At 36.1% G+C, this 26599-nt stretch overlaps 1 protein-coding gene and 1 long non-coding RNA gene across 3 annotated transcripts; both read left to right on the forward strand.

The window, feature by feature from the left end:
* The first annotated feature begins 5426 nt into the window (after nucleotides 1-5426).
* LOC141647829 (secretory carrier-associated membrane protein 1-like) lies at nucleotides 5427-13135 on the forward strand. The gene is made up of 12 exons (XM_074456180.1): nucleotides 5427-5695; nucleotides 6785-6895; nucleotides 7024-7086; nucleotides 7360-7393; nucleotides 7487-7609; nucleotides 8807-8869; nucleotides 8969-9062; nucleotides 9910-9955; nucleotides 10037-10104; nucleotides 11823-11871; nucleotides 12731-12796; nucleotides 12878-13135. The coding sequence occupies exons 1-12, from the start codon at nucleotides 5645-5647 to the stop codon at nucleotides 12962-12964; spliced, it is 855 nt and encodes a 284-aa protein (XP_074312281.1). The 5' UTR covers nucleotides 5427-5644; the 3' UTR covers nucleotides 12965-13135.
* Nucleotides 13136-19251: 6116 nt separating this feature from the next.
* On the forward strand, nucleotides 19252-25653 carry LOC141647830 (uncharacterized). Of its 2 annotated transcripts, XR_012545854.1 has the most exons (9): nucleotides 19252-19553; nucleotides 20299-21551; nucleotides 21844-22196; nucleotides 22329-22402; nucleotides 22699-22764; nucleotides 23266-23499; nucleotides 24618-24789; nucleotides 25007-25060; nucleotides 25366-25653. It is a non-coding gene; the product is annotated as an uncharacterized LOC141647830 (long non-coding RNA). The 2 variants fall into 2 exon arrangements; XR_012545853.1 differs by lacking the exon at nucleotides 19252-19553 and having other exon boundaries at nucleotides 19963-21551.
* The last annotated feature ends 946 nt before the right edge of the window (nucleotides 25654-26599 follow it).

A 26599-nucleotide genomic window follows, 5' to 3' on the forward strand; every position in this document is an offset into this window, starting at 1 on the left:
ACAACAGTCCAGGGCCAACAGCAGCAGGAGAAGTCCCTTTCTCCATCAACTCCGGATGAACCATGGCCCTCATAAAGCGAATGAGGACCGCAAAACCCGCAGTGACCCAGTCCCAACGACCTAGGTCGCTCAAGTCAGAAAGAGAGGGAAGGAGCTTCGTCGAAAGCCTCTCTCCCTTGTCTCCGAGGTAGATCGAAGACAGAAACCACCAGAGCCACAAACGGACTCTCTGCTCTGCAGTACAGGGAGGAGGGGCCGTCTCCCTCTCCTCGATCACCACCGACGCCGGGGTCTTCCCCGCAAAATAGTCCCGGACGTAAGAACTAGGCACCAATCCAGGCACCGCAGCAGCCTTCGGCATCAAGTTCCAGCCGATCAACCTCCTAGCCTCAGCCGAGTCAACCCTCATGGCTGTCTTCAGCCACTCCACCACCTCAGTCCCACACGGCAAACCAAAAATCATGCCGTAATCCTCTAAAGTGACCCCCACCTCACCAAAAGGCATGTGAAATGTGGAGGTCGTGTCCCAAAACCGGTCCAAGAAAGCTCGGACGAGACTAAGGTTAGCCCGAAGCTTCCTCCTCGTGATATCCCTCCAAGCCTGCACCAAAGCAACGAACGCTCCCCGCTCGATGATGGCCCGCTCCTCAGCTGACAGCCTCTCGTAGCACCCCATCGCTATCGTGTAGCCCGAGAACGATCTGATGTTCCCGGCCTCCTATTTAGATTCGAAACAAAAGCTATATTTAGCTTGAATGAAGAATAAAAGGAATAACAAATAGGAATGAAAAAAGAGGATGAATGAAGAGTGATGAATTCGATTTACCAAGCTCTTCATCGTCCTGTAGGATAGGTGACCCTTTGCAGCCCAAAGAAGGTGCCTACTGTCCCACGTCTCAGTCCACACAGGTGCCCCCCTCATCTGGCGACCACCCCGTCCAACGTTGGCCTGTCTCGGGGCCTCCTCCTCCTAAAGAACCTCCTCCTCAAGGACCTCGTCCTCAGCAGCCGTCACCGCGGCAGTAAAAGCCTGCTCTAACGCCTCCTCAAGCAAACGAGAAGGGTCAATAGCAGTGTCCACGTCCATGGGAGCTCTCCCTGACGTAGAAGCCTCATCACCTGTAAAATTAAAGCGAATTTAGGCCGCGTCAAGTGACGACAAGCCTTAATTAGGGGATTTTCGAGTTTTCGGAGCTCCGAAATCGCTCTTTTCTCGCCATCTTTGGCAATTTTCCCACAAACCCGTCCGCTCATGTGGTAATTTGGGTCGAGTCAAGCCTAAGTTGAAGCCTAGTCATGGGTTCGAGTCGGAATTTCGACAGCATTTCGTTATAACGACAATTATGCCCTAGGAAGTGTCCTGAAAAATCCGTCACAAATCAAAATTCCGAGATGATACGAAGTTTACCCATCATACAAGGATTCCAAATATCAAGTTTCGTCGCAAATGGGCAATCCTAAGGCTATTTTCGAAGCGATTTACGGTTTAGCTGTGAGACCGTCTCAATTTCACTCGAATGCTCAAAACTCAATGAAAATTCGAAACAAATACATGGTTATGATCCTTATATTACCAATTAGCCATTTATAAAGTCAATTTTTCAAGGCAAAATCATTTGGGGAAAAAGCCCCAAATTTTCGACTAATTAGGGTTGAAAACCCTGATTTCGTCGGTCAAATTTGATCAATTGCAGAAGATAAATGCAAGATTAATACACATACCTCGATTAGTCATGGCAAATGTGAGTTTTTGATCAAATTTTGACGGGAATTGGTTTGAATTTGAGTGAGAAATTAAGATTTGTGTTTCGAAATAACGAAACATAAACCCCTGTTTCATCGGGTTTTTATCCAGAAATGCCGCACTCAGGAAAAGACGCAGCAGGTGCTGCGCCTCTTCTAAGGGATGTAGCTCTTGCTGCGCCTCTTCCGCAGTTTCCCTCCATATGAATTTTCGAAGATTCGTTATAAGTTCGTTATTTCGTGGGCCCATCTTTGGTGCGCCTCTTCCTCGATGTTATTATCGCGTATTTGGTCCGTTTGACATTTATTCTTCACCCGGACCCGTATTTCCAAGCCAACAGCAAGATGTCGCCCTATTTTTGCCAAGACCTAGCTTGTTACAACGAGCGATTCTTCTTTGACGGGTGTTTCGACACGCCTTTATTACGTTCCCCCAGCGAGAGTACACGACTAGACATTCCCTCTCGAGACATGGAGATCAGTTCCCGATTACGTTCCCCCAGCGAGAGTTCACGGACAGACGTTCCCTCTCGAGACATGGAGATCAACATCGATCCCAAGCTCTTCCGAAGTTTGTTTGAAACCGACCCCAAGCAGATTTCTCCCAGCAGTTCCAGACTACGTCCTGCTGCCTCCTCCCAATATCGCGTTTTGTTTCCCTTAGAGTTTCAAAGAAGTTTCAGTTATGGTCTCTTCTTATGGCTGGCGAGCCTCCTTACGTAGTCTAATGGACTTTAAAACGACCCTCCCCGATAGTCGACAGACTCTAAAATGTTCCCGACGACAGGTCCTTGGCTCAGACCCCTTGAGCTGCCTCGCGTCGCCATAGTCGTCAGGTTGTAATCTTCGATTGACCTGATGGCTATACTTTGACTTTCGCCTTGTCCAAGCCTCAGTCAAAGTGGGGGCTCTGTAGATACCTCATTTCTACACTTCCCGCAAACCACCCGGTGATGATTGGGCCGCATGTTTGGTATACGGAACGATTTGTGACAGTTCGTAAGTTTATCGTCAAGTGGTCGCTCAAACATTTGTGTCTACCTCTTAATTGTCATCTACGTGCCGATACGGTCGTTTTGCAATAATTAGAGTACATTTGGAGTCCGGGTCAAAAAACCGTCTTCATTTTCTAAAAAAACCGAGTCGAATGTTTCGAATGTTAGGATATTTCTATTCCATATTTTCCAATCTTTTGATCTTTGGTAAAATATCTCCCGTAATATTCACACAAAATATTAAGGAAACGAGATTAATCCGCTATTCCATAATAGAAACGCGGAAATCTTTCTTCCGCAGGAGGAAACCACTGAGGAAAGGACGCAGCAAGTGCTGCGCCTCTTGCAAGGGACGCAGTGCCTCCTGCACCTCTTCCTCAGTCCTTTTCTGCGTATTTTCCGTATCTTTTCGAGATTCACTTCCAAAGTTTCTCCGAAAACCCTATTTCCTCCGTGTGATTAGTATAAATAGAGACCTTCGGTCCTCATATTTCTCACGCGAGTGTCCGCCCTTCTCTTCTCCCTTTGCATTCTAGACCACGTTCTTACTTTTTGGCGTCTACGTGCTTGAACATTCGACCACGTAAGCTCGGATCCTTCTGAGTACCAGCCTCGTTTTGCATGACCGACCAATTTGACCAACTCCACAATCAATCAACATTAATCAATCTGTTTAATTCCTCTAAGAGGGCACTTTCGTCGTACATTCGAGTCGAGCATCACTAAACGTTAACTTAGTTCATCTCGTTTCGTCAAACATATAAGTCTGAGGGTGTAAATCCTTCTTTTTATTATTGTTCTTTATTTTTGTAATCAATATTGTAAGATTTATGTCGAAAGTATTCTTAAAACCGATTTGTAAATCATTGTTTTAAACCTTTTTGCGGATTATCAGAAGACAACCGTCGAGAAAGGACGCAGCAACTACTGCGCCTCTTCGAAGGGACGCAGCAACTACTGCGCCTCTTCGAAGGGACGCAGCACCTGCTGCGCCTCTTCGTGAGGCTGCCGCAGTTCCTGCTTCCTTTCTTCTTCCTTCGTCTTTTGTTCGTCCTTTTGTTTTTCAATTGTTCATTGTTTCGTTAACATAACAATTTGAATATGATAATTTTGACCTGTAATTCATTATTCATTGTTAATTGTTCATCTTTCAAAATCCCGACTTAAATCCCTTATAATCCATATTTGCGGGTTTTAGTCATTAAAATCAAATTCGGTTTTTAGAGATTCGATTTACCCATATTGAATCTCTGGAATTCATCTTTGATATATTTTCATCTTTTGTTTATCGTCACCATCATTAATTCATCATTAACAACTTGTCTAACCTAATTCATTTGTCTTAGTTCGTTTTAATCCATTATTAACCTATTAATCTTGTAATTAACTCGTTTTGATTAATTTTATCCGTGTTTTATTGTTTTTATGACTCAGTAACATGTAAATAATATGTTAAATCACTTCCATCCGAGTCAAATAATATAATCAAGCATTAAATTTACCTACGAATATTAACGAGATGCAGTTCCGGCTTCACAGCCAGAACTCAACCCAGGAACAGACGTAGCGTCTGCTGCGCCTCTTCCAAAGGACGCAGCTCTGCTGCGCCTGTTCCCGGTTGATTTATGTCCCTGAACTCCCGTTTCTGCCTTGACCTAGTTTTAGTTTACGTATTTAATTAACTATTAATCGTATTATCATTCATAATCTGTCCGTTTATTTATTTATTCTTTATTTTTCTCAAATTATCCGTTTTAAATGTATTTTCGACATAAATCAATAAATCCGTGGACATATTGTGTGATATGATTCCGAACTATAAGGATCAACAAAGAGAGTTCATTGAGGTGTTTTTTTAAATGCCAAGGTTATGGACATATTGCTAATGAATGTCCACAAAAGCGTGCTCTAACGATTCAAAAATTGTGTGATATGATTCCGAACTTTGTGCTACCTGAACGTGAGGTGGAGACGGTGGAGGCAGCAAGTGACAGAGGATGAGGAGGTTCATGTTGTTGATCCTTATAGTGACGAGGAGAAGGAAGCATTGGTGATTCGTAACTTACAGACCGAGGCTACTAGGGTTGAAGATGAGCAAAGGGAGCAGATTTTTCACACTCGTCGCAAGGTAAATAATCAACTTTGCAATCTTATTATTGTTAGTGGTTCTTGTAATAATGTTCTATCGAAGGAGTTGGTCAAAAATCTGAAATTGACAACTAAAAATCATCCTAAACCTTATATAAAGGAGTTTTAAAAAGAAAATGGATTATAAAAAGGCAATTATTTTTAGAGAAAATTGTTGATTACAGCCTTTTAAAAATCACTTTTTGAAAATTACAGCCTTATAAAATTTTTTTTGAAAATTACATCCAAAATATTACTTTTCTTCTAAAATTGCACCAATTTGAGGTTTTCGGTGAATTTTTATGATGTTTTTATGATGTTTGAGGTGATTAATTGGTTTGTGTTAAGGAGAGGTAAGAAATCTGGGTAAGTAGGCTCTCAAATAATAAAGGGTACATCATAAAAACATCATAAAAATTCACCAAAAACCTCAAGTTGGTGCAATTTTAGAAGAAAAGTAATATTTTGGATGTAATTTTCAAAAAAAATTTTATAAGGCTGTAATTTTCAAAAAGTGATTTTTAAAAAGCTGTAATCAACAATTTTCTCTTATTTTTAATCACTGAGAAAATAAAACGATTGACCGGAAGGCACGTAGTTGCGACGTGATTACATGAAACTCGCAAGACTTCCCTGGTTCATCCTCACATGCAACATTTGTTGTTAACTTGGGATTAAAAAAAGAGGTCCTTGAATATACTCTCAATCACTCTCTGAATCTCTGTCTCTCTTCGGATACAATAAAATTGATCATCTGATTACTCTGATTCCATTTTCACATGGCCAATGATCTAAACCCTTTTGCCGACGACGATGTCAATCCTTTTGCCGTAATTTCTTTTTTCTTATTCCATTTTTCTATCTAATTCAATTCGTTGCCATTTCATTTTATTTGATGGTTCATTTCTTGATTCTGTTTTTCTTTCTTTCATCAATTATTACTAATGCATTCTGACTTATATTGCTCAAGACGTAACTAATTTAAGGGTGTAAAATCCTGTGACAATATACAATTGGATTTGTTCTTTTTTTTTTTTTTTTTTTTTTTTTTTTTCTGTGATGGTCATGTTCCCCATTGATGCAATGTCTAATGATTTTCATGTAGCTTAACGTTATCGTCTTATTTGCGAAACCTAAACCAGTATTTTGGCATCCAGCATCCTAATGTGGCGTATATTTTGGCTGAGTAATGATAAAATGATCAAGCATTCATCTCCTATATTATAAGAGATTTATTCATTGGAATGACATGCTACTGCTCCACCCAAATATAGTAATGAGCGCTCGTAAATCATGCAGACAGTTTTTCAAGTTAAAAAGGGATGTTATTGTCTGAAGCTGGCATTTGTGAATGTAACTGGCCTGTGATAAACTATATAGATATAGATGGTGTAATTCATTTCGCTACAACTCCCTGTGGCTTGACATAGCTTCTGATGGTAAACTCTGATCAAGTGTTGATCAATGTTGGCACGTAAAGAGTAAGGACTTGGGGCTGCTATCTGGATGAGAGCTGTTCTATTATGCTTGCACTTGCTGATTTGACTTTATGTGTTTATGTTTTGCTGTTGTATTAGCTGCCGTGGCGCTGCGCTACTGTGTTTCTATTTCTTTTGCGTGTTCCACTTTTTTCCTCTTCGTCTTATTTTTCTTTGTTCATGTTAACAGTTAACCAACCCTAATTAAACTTACGATAGCGATTGTGTTTGGTGGATAACCCATGTCTTTTCTGGTTGCCTGTGTTTCTTAACCTTGAAAAGGCTTACAGCTGCTGAGAAGTTATACATATCTACCTATCTATTTGCTGGACATTTATTGTTATCTGCAGTTTTGCTTCAAAGAGTTTTTTAGTCCATCTTTACTTACCTTACAGAAGACGCCCCATACAATATCTAACATGTGTTTTTTCCCAATTATAGAATCCCAGAAGTGTTCCTCCTGCGCCTAATGCTGTACTCTCACCACTTCCACGTGAGCGTGCTGAGTATGATCGTGGTGCAACTGTAGACATTCCTCTTGACAATGGAATGGTAGGATAAGTTCTGTACAGATTGCAAACAGCTGGTAGAACATTTCTTTCTTATAGTAGTGCTGAAGAAACTCATGTCTGTGCTATTAATTTTTTTCTTTCTTTTTCTTTTTATGATTTGCTTTCTAGGATTTGAAGAAGAGAGAAAAAGAACTGCTAGCTAAAGAGGCTGAATTGAAGAAGAAGGAACAGGTACTACACTTTCATGTTTCAGAAGCTGTAGTACATTTAGACTGTACATCAGGCTTTCATGGATCAGCCAGAAATGATGTTATATTTTCTCATATTACTATTCGTCACGTTTCCCCTTCCCTATTTTCTGTAAAGCGGACCAATGGACAGGACTTGAATATAATATTTCTACAAATAACAATTTTAAATTGTTATGACGTAATTGACGTCATCAAGGTATTTCACTTTTAGTGCCTATTTCGATGTTTAATGTTCTTGCGCTCATGGATGCAGGATATAAAAAGGAGGGAAGATGCCATTGCTCGATGTACTCATGTTTTTCCTTATCTGGATGGCCTGATGGTTTCAACAAGTTATCGTATCTTGACATTGTGACTTACATCCGTACTTGTTTTGGCAGCTGGAATTGTAATTGAAGAGAAAAACTGGCCTCCAGTCTTCCCTCTTATTCATCATGACATTCCAAATGAGATACCCATCCACCTACAGCAATTGCAATATGTTGCATTCACAACATACCTCGGTATGTTTGTTTCCTTTGGGCTTTGGTAGTTTCTTTTGTATATTGATGAAGGATGGAGTAGAAGACACGTTTATTCATTGGTTTATAATTATAATGAAACACCACAAAATTACTCACTATCTTGAATGCGCTTCTTTTTTATTGTGAAGTTTTAACACTCATTCAACATGATTCACAACACAATTTTCATTTTGTATGGGAGCCGTTGAGCACTTGGGTAGTGTTGTTGACTTGTTGTATTGATGATGGAATATAGACTTGTTGTATTGATGATGGAATATAGATTTCTACCATATAATTTATCAGTCACTATCTCAGGTTCCTAACCATTACGTAGCAAAATTGGGTTAAGGGAATTTTAACATATTCATATCCTCTCTAGCATAAGTGTCTAAGTGTCACTTCCTTTCTGAACAGATTCTTTGCATGCCCTCACATCCTCCATAGTATACACATTTTTGCCACATTTTTCTCATGAATTTGATTCCACTTTACACCCCAACACCCAATCAGTGCATGAAAAATCTAAATCCCAAAACAAGCATAGTGTTGAACATCCATAGTATTATTGATGATTGTCAGCGAATATTTCAGAGAGGAGAATGGAGAGATTAAGGGGGGATAGAGTAAGGGGGTAGTGTCAAAAAGTTCATGGCAAAGTTTAGCAGCATGTTTCTTTTATTCTATTAGAACCCCTTTTATATCCTATACGAATATCGATGTATTAGTTTTATCATATGGCAAATTAAAATCTCTGTTATGTTGATCTATGTACTTGATAACACGATTGGCTTTCTTAGTTGTTTAGTGCACATTGTATATAATCCCGACTAGCCAAAATTTAGTTCGCATTTTGATTTTGTTCTGGAATGAAATGAATGCTCAACACTGTTTTTTATTTTGGGCTTAGATTTTTCATGAACTAACTATGTTACATTTATATTTGATTATTATTGATTTGAAGTAGAGATATGAGAGCGGAGAGACGGGATCAGATAGAATAAGTGCTAATGTCGGAAAAGTTTGTGGCAATGTTTGGGGCTTTACTTTTTAATTGACATATAGCAAAACTGTGTTTGTTTTCATATGTGAATATCTATATAGTTGTTCAATCCTATCATAAATGTCATGTTGATTTAAGTACTCTTATGACATCGATTTTCATAGTTTAGAAATTGACGTTCTCGCCTTATTCAGGACTTGTATTTTGCCTACTGTGGAATATCGTGGCTGTGACTGTTGCCTGGTCGAAAGGGGGAGGTTGTTTAGTTTCTTTGCTTCTCCTTCTATTTATTTTCATATGTGGGCATGAGTGACTGTCTGCTCACCGTGACTGCTGTGCTTGTATTTTTGTCCCAGGGGTGAAAATTTGGCTACTTGCTATCATCTATTTCGTATCTGGAGCTCCATTGGCCTATGTCATGTGGTACCGTCCACTTTATCGTGCAATGAGGTAATGGATGATGAGTTTTATACAAATGATCATAAGAATGCAACTCTTTAAGATTTCTTGATCTGGGACTTGGTATTTTTTTTGGGTGTTTAGAATTTAGAGCGTCCTTGAGTAGTGACTTGCATGTAACATTTTGGCACAGTTTTCTGCATCATTTTTAGTCTTTAAGACTCACTAAGACTGTTAAGACCACTTCTATTGGTCATTGTTACATCCTGTCGTGGTAAAAAATGATGATTTAAGATAAAAGTAAATAGAGCAAGAGCAACCCAAATGCAACCGGCCTTTTGAGTTAGCATCATTTAGTTGATTTGTTCTTGTAAACATGCATATGCATTCAAGATTTGCTTATGCAATTGGCAACGTGTATGAAGTCATATATGTTGTCAATCTTAACAGTGCTAACTAAAAGAGTGATAAGAGGAGCCATTATCAATAATTCCCTGAGATTGACAAGTTATATGAATGTTTACTGTAACGAGTCCGGATTTTTAATTGTGTACGCCCTTTAAACTACAAGGGTTTTCTTTTTGTATGGGTAGGCCTAGGCCTGATTATGGGGATCTCGTGTTATTTTTCTTTAAAGAATAATAAGAGGGGTCAGGCAATCGTTGCTAACTTCTCAACAATAGATGTAGTTACCAAACTTTTTGTCATATTATTTTTGTACACACTTATTTACATTTTCTTGAGTAGAACCTCAGCATGTTTAGAAGACAATTTGAAAGGTTCTATGTTTTGTTGTGTCACTAGTGATGATGAGATTCATTTGAATTTGTAAGTGTTGTCAGCTGCTATACGTGCTCATGTCTGATTTATCCTTCTTTTCTATTGCACATTTGGACAGGACGGACAGTGCTCTTAAGTTTGGGTGGTTTTTCATCACATACTCGGTGAGGCTAATCACCTATTTCATGAAATGATCCATTATTACATATATGCTGAAGAGTGAAGGTTGTCTTTTTGTACTGCAGATTCATATTTGTTTCTGTATTTTAGCCGCAATTGCTCCACCTATTGTTTTTGAGGGGAAGTCTCTTACGTAAGTTTTTTTTTTGGTCGATGTTTGTGAAGATTTGTTTCAGGGTATTGTTTGTGTCAACCTTTGGCCTGCTAGCTCATTTGATACTCTAAAGATTGTATTTTAAGTACGATACTGGCTGTTTACCTGCTGCCACCAGCCTCATAAATCTTAGTCATCGTTTTTGGCTTCACTACAATAACAAGAAAGCCTTAGTCCCAACATAGTTTGGGGTCGGTTAACATGAATCATCATCCGAATTCGTTTAGTTGTGAATCCACCAATGCGGTCAAGAGTAAATAAACAAAGTAAAAGAAAATAGAATAGAGATAAACAAAAGAAGTGCATTGTTTTAAAAAAAAAAAAGTAGGAAAAATGTGAACAAGTAATTATAGTGGAAAAATAGGTTTGTAAAATAGTAGGAGTTAAAAAAGACAAAAAATAAAGAAATAAAATGTTCTTTCAAGTAAAAGGGTAAAAAAAAAAGATCTAAAATTCAAAAACATCTTCAACAAGTATTCTTTCTCTCCACAATGCCCTTTCCTTTGCTATAGTCTCACTAATCCCCAAAACATTCATATCGCTTTCAATCACCTTTGTCCATGTTTGTTTTCGGTCCACCCATTTCTTTAGCAATTTTATCCATTCGCTATCTCTCAATCCTCCTATAGGTGCCCCCGGTGCTTTCCGCCTCAAATTATCAAATCTCTGTAAACGGTTTTCCCTCATCTTATCTTCAATTGAAGAAACACCTTCGTTCGCCTTGTCCACCTCGTTCCTAACCTATCATTACGTGTGTGCCACATATCTAGTGAAGCATATGCATCTCACCTACCCTAATGGCCTCATCTTTTGTACATGTTCTTGTTTTACCGTTCAGCACTTGGTACCATATAAGAGTTCATGCTTAATAGTCGTGCAATAGAACTTACCCTTTAACCTATAAGGTACTCCCGAATCACACGGAAATATTGTAACACTTTTCCACTTCAACCAACCGACTTTGATTCTATGGGCCAATCTCCACCTAAGTCCTCATTACTTTGGATGATAGATCCTAAATCTAAAAAAAGTTGGAACCATGGACTATATCTTTTTGTTTCACTCTAGTATAAAAATCAGTAAAATGGCCGTGAAAGGTCGGTACTAGAATGTTGCGGTTGTAAAGTGTTACGGTCAATGTGGTCGTAACATGAAAAATGTTTACTTATGTATTCAATCTTCACTTCTCAATATCTGAAATTTAAGTTTATTTTTCTATAGTGTAGCTATTTTTCACAAATAAATATACCATTTGCGAAAACACATTTTTCCCAAAATCTGCCTCTCCAAAAATAAGTCATCAGAGATTAATTTGCAGAATATCTTTTAAGTAACATTGATATTCTGAAATGTCTGATAATGTAGCTGAAATATCGGCGTTTTACCATGGGAATGAGAAATAAAGTTGGTGTCTTTTAACTCAAGTTAAGGACAATATAGTGAGACCGCCTATGGATATTGGATATTCTTGCACAGAGTTGAGAGTGCATATTACATGGCATGGAGCACAATTTACTTGTTCAAATCTGTTCCTTTGTTTCCTTATCTCAAGTGCCAAGCATTGTTGGTAACATGTTTATTAATGTTGAGTATTATGTATGTCAATAGGTAGAGAGCAGATATTGTTTTGCTTGAATATATATAATTTCAGTTGTAGGTCATTTCTTTATGTTTTTGTATGTAATTGTATACAACAGGGGGATCTTGCCTGCTATAGATGTTTTGAGTGACAATGCTATCATTGGGGTATGTCTACTGTTCTGAAATTTCGTTGTAGTCTTCAAAATAAAAGGATGACATTATTTTCTATATGGGCAGCATTTTGTTATGAATTGGAAATCTTGTAGTTCAATTATGAAATTTCTGATGCTTGGATCATTAATAATATCTCATTTGCTTCCTTATCGCTGCAGTCCTACTCTTCTACTTTTAAGCACTCTTTTTCCAGAACTTAACTAGTTTCCTAGTTTTCCAGCCAAAGAGCATTTCGTATTTGTTTTTTCCCTGCCAACCTGGAGTAAATAAAAAAAAATGAGGATTACATAGACTGAACCCTGATCAAGTTGATATTTTTTTTTAAAAAAATTTTGTTATGCATTGCTCTATTAGTATATCTATCCGTAGAGTCCTCAGACTCCTCTCACCCTGAACAGGTGTATGGTAGACTGAGAGTCAGTTGATATGTGCAGTCCTACCCTTGTATTAAATGTTGATAAAAGAAAAGCTGTTTCAGATGAGCTCAATAGAAAATTGGGTTGAATATTGCATTGAGTGACTGCTATTTCACACTGTAAGGAAGTCAAATATATTAGAGCTGTTTTGGATTATGTCATCTTTTTTTAAATACATAGTGGATATTTTTGCTCCTTTTGAAATGGAATGAAATGCTGTAACGTTGGAACTCTGTCAGTCTATTTGGTATCCAAGTAACTTGTTGAGGGAAAATGGAAACTTGTTCGTAATTTGTTCAATTTACGAAGCAGATCCCATCAACAAGGAGAATACACCTCACAGTTGATGCACGTTCTCTTTGGTGGAGAGTAACTTATGTCTTGAACATATTAGAGTGGCTTTGTTAAAAATGGTCTTTTTTTTTGGCTTGCAGATCTTATACCTGGTTGGTTTTGGATTTTTTGTCCTGGAAGTACTGCTTAGCATTTGGGTCATTCAGGTTAGTTAACTCTTTCCACGTTTACATTCTTTTATCTCCTACCATGTCATGCTAGCCTACTTACTATAATTTCCCGTGCAGCAAGTTTACATGTATTTTCGAGGAAGTGGCAAAGCTGCTGAAATGAAGAAGCAGGCTGCCCGACAGACGATGATGGCAGCACTATGATTCAAGTTTCGTGAGTAAAGAAAGTGTTGACAGTATGTGACTTTGATTTTTTGCTTCATTTATTTTCCCGACCCCAATTCTTTGTTGATTTCATTTATATGACAATCAACCACTTAATTGAAGACCTTGGTTGCCTAGTGCCTTGGCTAAGTTTTGGTTTGGCACTTGTAATCTCTGTTTTTGTTTAAGCTACATTACTTCTTCATAATTTTTTGGTCCTCTATACTCGGAGTCTAGTACTTTGTATAATTGTATTGATCATCTTAATTTTGATCACAAATCAATTCACTTCAACTCTAAGGTAGTTGTAGTTATTGATATTCAGTTATTATTCACGTACGTATTGGGCCAGGTACATGTTTTATTGCATTCATAGATGAATGTTAAATCTTTTCCGTGTTTGTGCACAAATTGTTATATAGGACTGTCTTATAGCATAAAACCAGCCCATAATCCAAAAGCCCAAACAATTAACTTATAACTCACATTTTTAATCAAATAATCAAGGGTTACTAGTTTGAATGCTCGTGCGTTGCAACGGGGTAATTAACTTATTTATAATGAAAAAAAAAAAACGTTATAAGCATTTAATGTTTACATTATATGTCTAATGATTTGTTTACATATTATTAAAATATCTCTTTCAAAAAAAAAAAGATTAATATATACGTGGGTTAACTCTTATTTATAATTATATAATCACCCTACCTTATATTAATCTTTCGATGTGGGACAATTCTACTATTTATAAGTAATATATTCACAAAAATTGGATTTTTTTCCTGATGTGGGACAATTCTAATATTTATACGTAATATATATTTATCAAACCTGCATTATTTTTCAATGTGGGACAAATAACATACTCAGAATTACACCATGTTTTTTGCACTTAGTTCGACATCCAACCAAATCTCGAATACCGAATACAGACAATTGCTACTCATTATATCTAATAGTTATATTTAAATTTAATAATATGATCAAGTACTCTCCATTAATATTTGTACGTTGTTTTTCTTCAAAAAAAAAAATTAAAATAATTGAGATACGGAAATTTCTCGTAGTACCCCTTAGTTTTGTTAGATTTTTCATGTTACCCCTACTTTTAAAAATCTGCCCATGGTACCCTTGAGGTTCCATTTTTTTGCCCATGGTACCCTCTAATGTAAAGGTTGTTAAATGGACTTTAAGTTTGATGGCGTGGCAATAAAATAACAATTAAAAAATAATACCCCTTTATTGTTTTATTGGTACGGATCTCTGTCTTTTAAATGCAAATTTAAGTAACTATATCATTATAATATTGGAAATTTCTCATGGTAACCTTGAACTTTGATAGATTACACATGCTACCATTGACGTTTGTTTTCTATTTTTTTATCATAATTAAAATATGTGCAAATGATAAGAACCTATACCCTAATGATAGAATATTTTTTAACACAATTCTAATTATATTATTTAAACATTGTATATTTACGGATTTACCACACCTACATTATTTTTCAATATGGGACATATAAATTCTATAGGTAGAAAATATAATGATATACGCTTTTAAGACCTCTCCAAGACAATACTTAAGCGACTCAAAAGATTTTGGGTTGATGTCTAAGTTCCAAGGATGCTCATAGAATCACCCACCTTATGCTATATTTTGATGTGGGAAAATTCTATTTTTTATATGTAGTATATTTATCACACCTATATTATTTTTCAATGTGGGAGATATAACATACTATGAAATACACCATCTTTAATATGTGCAAATTATATGAAATCTATATATACTCTAATGATAGCATTTCTTACCATGAATCTAATAATATTATTTTCATAATTTTTGTACCGACATTATTTTGTCAAATGAAATTTAAAAGTTTTTATATGAAAATTAGAAACAACACTTGAATATAAAATAAGAAATACATAGTATATATTATAATAACTAAAAGATTTTCCAAACATTAACTTAGGTTAAAAATCATTATTGTAGAACAAGAATATAAACTCTTTTAAGAGTTATCTCTGACAATACTTAAGGGAATCAAAAGATTTTGGATTATGACTTCTATTTGTAATCATAAGATCACCATGCCTTACGGTAATCTTCCGATGTGGGACAATTTTAATATTTATACATAGTATATTCACCACACTTACGTTACTTTTCAATGTTGGACAAATAACATACTAACTACTAAGTACACCATTTTTTTTGTACTTACTTTGAGATCAACCCGATTTAATAATGAGAAAATACAATAAATACAATATACACTATTACACTCTAATGATAACATTTTTTTTGTCACAATCTAATTATATAATTTTCATACGATATTTTTTTTTCAAATGAAATATAAAGTTTTTATATCAAAATAATAAACATCACTTTAATATAATATAGAAAATGTATATATATGGGACATTTCTATTATTTATACATAATATATTCACAACACCTACATTATTTTTCAACGTGAGACGTATAACATACTAAAAAGTCTATATCTTTTATATCAAAAAAATTTTGGATTAATACCTAATTTTCAAGGATGCCTCCTATTTATATTTATAGAATCACCCTACCGTATACGATTATTTCAATGTGAGATACATAATTTAATTATTTAGACGTAGTATGTTCATAATGCCTACATTATTTTTCAATGTGAAAGACATAACATACCGAGAAATACATGTCTCTTCTTAAACAACCACTATTGTATACATATTATTTTTCTTTGAAGGTAAAAACCACTTAGTCTCGATCATTAGATATGGATCTCTACATCGTACATATAACGACTCATTAAAGCACTATTATTGCATTCAGAAGACAACCATTAGTAAAATCTTTAGTTTTGTATTGTATCAGGAGACTACCATTAGTAAAACCTTTTATTTTTTGATTTTCTTGTTCAACCTTTAGTTATTTTTTGATTTTCTTGTTCATATTCTTAACTCTTTTCCGAGTAATTCCCAACGATTTCCACTTTATTTTTATATCATATTGTAGATAACGATAGAAAATCTTAAGAGCTCTTTAAAACAATATTTATGAGACTCAACAAATTTTGGTGGATACATAAGTTCCAAATATGCATCATATTTATAATCATAGGATCACATCACCTTATACTAATCTTTCGATGTGGGACAATTCTACTATTTATATGTAGTATATTCACCACACCTACTTATTTTCCAATGTGGGACAAAACATACTAAAAATTATACAATTTTACGTATTAAGAAGTACACCATCTTTAACATGTGCAAATAATATGAAATTTATACTCTAATGATAGCATTTTTTAACACAAAGCTAATTATATTATTTTCATAATTTTTTTAACGATATTTTTTTGCCAAATGAAATGTAAAAGTTTGATATAAAAATTGGAAATATCACTTGAATATAATTCAGGAAATATACATATTATAATAATTAAAAGATTTTCCACTTTATTTTTTACATCAAAAATTATACTTTCCTAAATTGATTTTTGATGATGTGGACGCTCTCAGATCGCTCGAAAAAACTCTCTTTTATATATATATATAGATTTGATGGGAATAATCTCAACTATTACCGTCCTGATTAAAATAATCTCAACTATTCATTATCCTAAAATAATCTTATTTATTCCATCGTTTAACTTATAATGCTTTCTTGCTCTTAGTGACTTGTTATAATAGGTAACTTTAACCTATTCTAAGTTAACTTTCTTTTCTTTATCTAATCTTCTTCTTCTTTATTTGCTTTACTAAATTAATAATACCAAATCCTCCAATTCTCCATCCATCACCAGTCTAAATCCACACCGGCGACTTCTCCGGACAGCAAACGACGCCTGCACTGACCACCGTCATTGCTCCCATGGCGACTGCACTAACCACTGTTGTTACACCGATCAATAAATCAACACCAACCAAGTGCCGACCATTCTCTGGCCATGATCCTCCACTCAAACACCCACGCAAAAATTCAGAAAACGTAAGCTACCCACCACACTCCTCTCTGAATGAAAGTATCAAACACTCACAAAAAAAAATGGGGAATTCTATTGTGTACCCTTGAGTTTTTGCGTTTTCTATGTTGTACCCCTACTTTTTTTATATTCCGCGGTATACCCCTAAACTCTTTACTTCGTCTATATAATGACCTCTTTCAACTCCCACTTCACTCGTTATCTCTTTAACAATCGTTCTGTAACATTAAATCTCACTTATTAACATCATATCATCTTATGTTATGATAATCATCACAAACAAACTTTAACCAATTGCAAATTACCTTTAATACCTCTTTAAAGAAGTATAAAATGATAATGAAAGTTCTATGCATTTTTGAACATGTTACTTGATTACTAAGCGAATTAGTGGATAATTGGATGAGCTGATAACTATGCGGACGTGTTAGTGGGTGATTGGTGCCTAAATGAGTGAAGGAATCGACCAACTAACGAATTACGTTAACAAGGACAATCAATAAGGTCATGTAATAGACTATAATATAAAGTTCAGGGGTACAACATAGAATTTCAAAAAGAAGGGGTACAACTTAGAAAACTCAAAAACTTAGGGGTACACAGTAGAATATCCCAAAAAAAATTGAATCAAACGTGTAATATTATCATTCACAAATAACTGTTTCCAACTACCCAAATTGCAATCCCCTCATATTGCTCTTCAATTACCAGCACTCCTTGCTTCCAAACCGTAAAACTCTAAAATCCGTAAATATCAATTCCTTTAAAATCATCCATAAACCCTGGTCCAAAGTTCAAACTCACCATTTTCCTCCAATTTCACCCCTAAATTCATCTAAGGTTTCAATCTTTACACTCCCAAGATGTTCAAAACACCAAAAAAATCCTACATTTAATGTCAATTATTGAAAGTTTACCCAAATGAGCTGATGAAATTCAAGAAAAGGGTATGAGAAAAAAGAGGGTTTTGTATAATTATGAGAAATGGGCTGAACATAGGAGTTCATTAAGGCATGCTAGACATTTAATGACTTCGTTTTGGCATGTTAGACATTTAACCCAGTTATTTGTGAATGATAATATTACACGGGGAGAAGATGAAAGAGGCAAGAAGAAGATGATGAATAAGTAAATTAAGGGTTTAAAATGACTTAAGGTAGCATTTGGGAACTCGTATTTCATTTCAAATACGCGATTTCAAATTTAGAAACTGAAATTAAGCTTTAGAAATGCAAATACATTGTTTGGGAAAGACAAGAATTTAAAATACTGAATTCAAAACTATTGTTGGTAAAAAAGCAAGTGATGTGCATAACAGTTATCCCACAAATTAATCTCATTTCTTCAAATTATCCCACATATTAATCCTATTTCACCAAATTAGCCCATAGATTAATCTCATTTCTCCAAAATCATCTTCATTGAATAAAGTAGTACTCCCTCCTATTCATTTTAACTCTCCCCTTTTAAAGGGCACGCAAATTAAGGGGGAGATTATTTTATTGTAAAATATTGTGGTGGTGTAAGGTAATTGGAGAGAGGGAAGGTATTATTGTGGGGTAAGATGATTAAAATAAGTATTGTTGTGGGGTAAGGTGATTAAAATAAGATAAAGTATGAGTATTGTGGGGGTATTGTTATGGGGTAAGGTGATTAAAATAAGTACTGTATAAGGAAATTTTACTAAATAAGGAAAGGGGGATTACCATATTAGACCTTCTTTTGCTCTGTATCAATTTGTAAAGCCCTATCAATTAAATCATAATCACCATATTAGACCTTCTTAATCTTCCGTAGATGCTGAATCTCAGCCAAATTTGTGATAATATGTAACACCCGCGAAATTCTCATTTTGACATTTATAATTTATTTAACCATTCTAATACTTTACTTTATATTTCTAAATTATTTAATTTAATTAACTTTATTTTAAACATGATTTATATATAAGTAATGTTGTAAAGCTCATTTATATAAAAATACGTATTCTTAAATTATATTTTTGAGGCATAATTTATATAAGAAAATATGTATACATATTTTGGTCGGACAGTAATAGTGACAGTAATAATAATAATTTCCGTCTAGCTATAGACCGTCACATTTCCACTTGTGAGACTAATCTTTTCTCGACCTATCCCATATCGACAACACACTCACCTACCCTATCACACTCTACCTATATATGTTATTATATATTATTATTATTATTATATATCTATTATTATTATTATTATTATTATTATTATTATTGTTTTATTACCCCGTCCCCACCCCCCTTCTTTTCCCCTTTCATTTTGTAAATCCGCAACAACAGCGTGCACCTGCAAATGCAAACACAAACAGACCACAACTCCATTGAAACCGTCTCCTCCAACCTCAGATCCCGCCTTCATTCTCAACCAAATTCGATAAATTTTACACCAATAGCTTCCTCATCTCGTCCTCCTTCTCTGTATGTAAGAAAGAGCCAGACTTTCGTCATGTTTCATTTCGTCCGTAAGGATGCGGTTTTGAGCTATTCTGTGCCATTTTTGGGTTTAAGATCATCCTAGGGCGATTTCTTGGACGTTTAGGAGAGCAACAAGGTAACGGTGATAGGTTACTCGACAAAGTGTCGATATTTCTTCTTTTAATCGGTTTTCACTGTAAAGTCTGAACCTTTATGTCTTTCTCTTGTTATTGGTGAATGTGTGAACTTAGTAAGCTTTTTTTTACATGTCTATTGGGCTGCTAACATAGCCTCTTCCTCTTAAGTGATTTCGGTTATCCGGGTTGTTTCGAATGTATGTCGTACTCTTTCTCACGGATGAATTAGCTGCTTATTCTGTCCCTTTTCTGATTTTTAATGTGGTGAAATTTGTGATGTTTGTCCATATTTTTAATCGTGCTTTATTCCCGCCTCAATGTACTCGTAAATTGGAATGTTCTGGGTGTCTTTAGGAGCGGGCTTATTGCTCTGTTTTGGGACAGTCATGGAAGCCTTGGTGCTGTTGTGGGACTGTTTGAAGACGGAAATTGTAGTATTCATGGGTGCTTTACACGACCTGTCCTTGGGCAGCTGTGAGGGTTAGCTTTGTGTAAGTTGTTGGGACTGTTTTTAGGGTATGCTTGAGGCGTTTTTGTAGGGCATTCGGGACTGCTTTTAGTCGTGAAAATGGTACCTTGTAGGGACCAGTTTTGGTGCTTAAAAATGCACGTTTTGAGACGATTACATGTTGAGTTTAGGGGACTGGTTGTTTGCATTTCTGGGACTGTTATGGCGCGTCCTAAGTAGCTGTATTGGTCGATACATATGTACTATTTTGTGATTGTTTTGAGTCAACTTTGCAGGTACTTCGGGACAGTTTTGGGGACGGGTTGTATACGTTTCTAGGACTATTTTAGGACAAGAATAGGGCGTGTTTGGGTACTGTTTTTGGGCACAGATCTGTGCTGTTTGGGACTGCTCTCAGACGAGAAAAAGATAGCGTTGTAGGTGCTGTACACGGCTGCTTTAGCAACCTGTTTTGACGGTGTTTGCAGCCTGAGCAGAGGCTGGCAGTGGCCAGAGCAGTGGCCTTGTGGCCTGGCCTAGGCAGTGGCTAAGGCTGGGCGGTTGTGGCCCTAGTCACGTGTAGAGGTATGACCATGGTTGAGTCGTGGCCTAGCCTCGTGTTGCGTGCCTTATCGAGTCGGTTTATATTCGTGTTTGATTTATTTAATTCCCGTCTCATGCTCTATATAACTTAATTCGTTAAATATCGTCCATTCATATATTTTTCTCACATTAATCATAAATGTGGAATTTATTATTTATTCAAGTCAAAATTTGATGAAATGTCTCATTTACCTATAATGTGAATTTTTAGTCCGTTCCTTCTCATTTATTTATCGTATCTCAAATATGAGTGAATTATTCTACTTGCTTAATTAAATTGAGTCATTTATAATTAAATGCTTGTTTTGCTTATTATAAATGGTTTAATTCCGTTTGTTTACATTTTTATTCAAGTGACAAATATTGAAGAAATGGGTTACTTATTCATATTCATGAATATAATTTGGCTTGAAATGTCTTACTTGGATTATCATCGGTTCATTACATGTAGTAGTCTCTTTCCAAGTTGATTCGTATCGCTTGGTTGAGTCGTATTCTTGATAATGCCTTTATGCTATACCTTTTTGCTTGACTTATTTTTACGCCTCTTTCGGACTGTCCTGCCGATTGTGGGTTTAGCTCATATTTTCCGCCTCTTTCGGACTGTCCTGCCGATTGTGGGTTCTCGATTTCTGATATGTCTTCGAGTCTTGGATGCGGACCGTTCTGCCGCATGTCGAATCGGGAACCGTACTGTCCCGAGAGTCTGGCCAGATTTAGACTAGGACTAAGTCTTGGGAGTACCATTGTCGTCCTACCAGGGGAATTATATATTGATATATGAGTAGTAAAGGTCTTGCTTGGTTATAGTTATTGGTACTTGTCTTTCAAGGTAAGAGTGATGCCTTGTATTGTTTGTCTTGGTCCTATTGGATACTAGGGGTGAGCTATAAGCCCTCTAGTTGCGATATGACCGTCGGGATTGATGTTCCCATCCGTTCTTATAGTAACTAAAACCGATGCAAATGATATTAACTAAAAAAAACCAACTACAAGAACCCTCAATTTCCCGTGTCACACACTCACACCCTTCATTTCCCAATTACTTATCCTTGTTCTTCTTCTACTGATCACCAAGCCTTATTGGGCTGCTCAATCGTCGCACCACCACCAGTCCACCAACACCATTGTACCGTGACCTTTTTTGTCGTGTCCCTGATCACCCAAGAAACCCTAATTAATTAATATCTACTGCATAAGCGCTCCGTCGGGATTGATGTTCCCATCCGTTCTTATAGTAACTAAAACCGATGCAAATGATATTAACTAAAAAAAACCAACTACAAGAACCCTCAATTTCCCGTGTCACACACTCACACCCTTCATTTCCCAATTACTTATCCTTGTTCTTCTTCTACTGATCACCAAGCCTTATTGGGCTGCTCAATCGTCGCACCACCACCAGTCCACCAACACCATTGTACCGTGACCTTTTTTGTCGTGTCCCTGATCACCCAAGAAACCCTAATTAATTAATATCTACTGCATAAGCGCTGCTGCTCCCTCCTTTTGTCGTCCCTGCCCTCCTTCTGCCGCCGCTCAATCCGTCGCTGCTCTTCAATACAAACACCGTGCTGCCCTCCTTCAATTGGTATTTTTTTTATTTTTAGGGTTATTAAAATTGGGGTTTTTTATTCAATTTAAATTTGGCTGTTGTATGATGGTCATCCCTTATAGGCTAAACCAGTTCTTACTGGGAATTTCGTTGCGCTTCATTTCGCAGTTGTCATCGTAGTTCGTATCCATTATTTCACATTTTGGGCGATGTTACTAGGATTTGTCCAAAGGCCGACTAAGGTATGATTCATTTTGTTTTTCTATTCCTTTTAGATGTTTTGATTAATTAAGGTAGAGGATTTAAAGAATACACCAATGTTGATTTTTCTAAGGTTGTTATCTCCAATATGCTTCTGCGTAATGTAGGACCGCCCTAGGATGCCCTAGCGTGTTATGGATATTACTGATATGCAGGCATTATTTTTGTTATTACTGAGTAATTGATTATTTACATGGTATAAGTTGCTGTTGTCAATATGATTTATTCGTTGATGGTGGCAGTTTTCTGATATAACATTGGACATAATTTTTGACAGGGGGGATTAGATGCATTGATGGAGCCAGAGTTTGGTCCTAAACTGGGAAATCAATATTTATCAAAGGTGTTCTGGACTCCATTCTTGCACTTCGTTTGTATGTCCTTTTAAACATTGCCAGCATAGTAGCATCATTGCTTATATTTGTTTCTACCATTGATTTGACGTAAAATACAGAACTTTGTTAGGTGAAGAGGGTTTTATAGCCATGAGGGAAGTTTATTTGTCACTATAGCAGAATCCCATGTCTTAGGTATAGACACTGGAATATTGAAATTAATTATTGATTCATATACTTACATAAAACTGAATTTCCACCAAAGTGATTAATCAAGCATGGGCAACTTCCGTGGTCAATTGTAACTCCTTTAGTATGGCAGTACTTTATTTTTACTCAATATTTTCTAACTCTTTTCACACTAACAATTGAATATTGGTCAAGGAAAAGACCGTTATCCTTATCCGATTGGCTATCAAGACCTTCGAACTCACAATGGGCTTACATATAAGATGAAGTCACTGAGGGTACAAAAGGGCATATCCTCATGTATGGCCTTTTTCTTGCAGGTTAATCACCACATATTAAAGATGGTACCTAGTGATCAACAAAACTACATCTTAACACACCAAGTGTATTGCCATGCCGTGCTTCTTGACCTTTACTTAAATGAGGCTTTTGAATCATAAGAAGGGGGCAGGTGCAATTCGGTGATCGATGTTGGTCTTTAGAAGCCAGTGAGCGGTGGATTAAGACGAGATCTTTTAGGGGGAGAGATCGCAGGAGAATGATATCCTGGAAAGGTATGGAATGTACTCCTGGCTATACCTTTTGATTCATATAGAACTGTAAAGAAAGGTCTGCTTGCTTTTATGAGATCTAGTGTATGTGATTTAAGTTATAAGTTACGAGTACTGTGCGATAGTTTGAAGTTCATCATCATATAATAGGCTATCCCATACATTGTAAACTGTATTCTTTGTTAAGTGTACGTGAGCTTGAATAGCGTACAGGCTGATGTGCCTCTAAATTCGTAATTTTTTGCGATAAAGCGACCATAGTGCAGTAGTTACTTCATCGTGTTTTCTGTTGTTTTGTTCGTTTTATTTTTGGTTTGTTTTATCTTTTGTTGATAATTTCAAGCGAGAATGGGTGATAGCCCAAGATGGTGAGCCTTATTAGCAGATTGCCCGATATTTTTTTTTGTTCACTATTCTTGCTTTTCTCTATCTTTGCCTCTATAGTTATCCACTGCCCCCTTCTATATGATATCTTTTTTTCGGAAACAGGGAGAATCCATTTGCGTATTTTGAAGGCATACAGTTGTAGCCTGCCATAATTCCATCCATCATTTGTTATCAGAATTGATTTTAGATCGAAGTCCCTGTATAAAAGAGTGAAATAATCCTGGTTGAATTTCTAATCTGCTTTGAAGTAGCAGCAAGTCAAATTAGATTAGATTAGTTTAGTTAAGTCGAGTTTAATCATAATGAGATATATTAGTTTAGATTCATTGTAAAAAGTTTCAATTCAAATAATAGGGGCCTATTCCGTATTATTTCATTTAATTATATTAGTGTAATTGCTTAACTAATAAATTAGAAACATAGATAGGTATAAAAAATCATATGCTATGTTATGAAAGGTCAGACAGTAGTCTTGAATGGAAAAGAAATAATGTGAATGAAGAGTAAGAAACATAAGAAGATACAAGCGGAAAGGGAGTCACTCAATTTACATGCTCTAAAGTCTTAACCTTACACTATCGTTAAGAGGTGTTTTGATTTCTGAATTTTCCCCTTCATCATCGTTGCCAATTTGCTTTAATTGAATTTGCTAAAAATATTATTGTCACTTTCGATTGAATTGGCCCACATGTATCTCAATACCATATCTTTAACTTCCTTTCATTCATTTGCAGTACAACTGCCTCTCAATTCTCAAAATCTTTGGTTTGCTAGTTAAATCAGTCTCCATATTTTAAGGCGAAGACGAAGATGAAAGATTGATTGGTCGGTTATCTAAGATGGGAGCTTCCGATGAATTGACTGAGCAGCAAGCTTTGCTGCATGCTGATAATTGACTATTCTAGGGTGAGCTTGCTATTTCATGTTCTCTTAATCTTACACTTTTTTTTATTAAATTGCGTACCTTAGTGAGCTTGCTATTTCATATATTTTGGCTCACATGTATCTCACAATCATAGTTTTTTTGTGATGCTTCATATCTTTTAGCTGCCTATCTACTTTTCTTGAATTGTGAGTGATAGTATATTTCAAGTTCTTTTCTTTTATGGGTATTAACTTGCAGGCATTCTTTATATTCAGTTTGTGAAGTATGGAGTATTCGCTTGCAGAGTTGCAGGTATGAACTACTCGTGAATTATATTTAGTTTTGAGAGTATGTTTTTATTTGATAATTTAGTACATATGGTTATTACACGGATTACATTAGCAACACCAACTATAGTAGGTCCACTCTATAATTTAAGGACAGCACGTACACTGAACAGAAGACAAATCTAGCACCATAGACATATCAACCAACCTAATTATGGGATTAGTAGTATAGATTCTCTGATGTTGGTCTTGGAATGGCCATGTTTAGTCTTGTTGATTAATGGTGTATCTTTTGTTTACTTAAATATGATTTTGGTGCATCGTTTTCAGGTTGCTCTACTCAAAGGAATTGTACCATTCGTCTTTGCCAAGGAGTGTACAATGTTCATCCGATATTCTCAGCACAGCTTACTAAGCCTTATCCTTTCATATTCTTTAGTCTGAAAGTTTGGCTAGAGAAGTTTGGGCTACTAGATGTTTAGAGAACATTTAGTATAGACTAGCTTAGTAACTAAGACGTTTGTGGGATTATTTATACATTGGATTGTATTTTTCAGTTGTTGGGTTGAATGAGATGTAATGATGTTTTACCCTATGATGCATTAGTGGTTGGTTGCATTCTTGTTCGAGATTTTTAAGTTTTTGTCTTCGTATTGTCAGTTTTAGCCGAAATTTCGGTAGTAAATTTGTATATATAAAAAAAGCATTAATAAATTGTGTTGTATCTTGAGTGAAATGACCCAAATGAGGGAAATGAATTGGCGTGAAAATGAAATGCCAATTGCATCAGTTCTAATAAAAAATGACGCGAAAAGATAAAGAAATTGCATCGGTTATTAGAAGAAATAACGCAAATAGTTAAGTTAATTAGCGCAAAATCAAAATGTCAAATACATCAGTTCTGATAACAAATGACGCAAAAAAAAAGGAGAAAATGCATCGGTTCCATGCAGAACTGACGCAAATAATCATCACTATTTGCGTCAGTTGTACCACTTTATTGCGTCCATTCTATGGTTAGAACTGACGCAAATAGTGCTCATTTGTGTCGGTTTTTAAAACAAAACTGACGTAAATGGTTAACTTTCCGCGTCAGTTCCACAACTAACGCATAGCAAATACGACCCCTTGATATACGTCAGTCATAAAACCGACGTAAAAGGCCCTTTACAACTGACACAATAGGGCTTTTTTCCATTAGTGTAATATATATTGATTCCCATGAGAAGTAGGGAATGACCCTTGTTAATCAATGCCCCAAACATCAAAAATCTCCACCTCTAAGATTCCAGTTTGAGGCATCTCATGCCTTTGCGAGATATTGCCCGTTCTTTCACACGCATCACAAGAACGGACAAAAGTAGTAGCATCCTTTAAGATAGTAGGCCAATAAAAAACCCAATTGCATTACCTTAGCAAATGTCCTAGAAGGACCATGATGACCACCATAAGAAGAAGAGTGACAATGAGAAAGGATGACATGTACCTCACCCTCTGGAATACATCGTCTCTAGATACCGTCTGCGCACTCCCGGAACAAATATGGATCATCCCAGAAATACCG

This window comes from Silene latifolia, chromosome 3, assembly GCF_048544455.1.
Source record: "Silene latifolia isolate original U9 population chromosome 3, ASM4854445v1, whole genome shotgun sequence".
NCBI lineage: Eukaryota > Viridiplantae > Streptophyta > Magnoliopsida > Caryophyllales > Caryophyllaceae > Silene > Silene latifolia.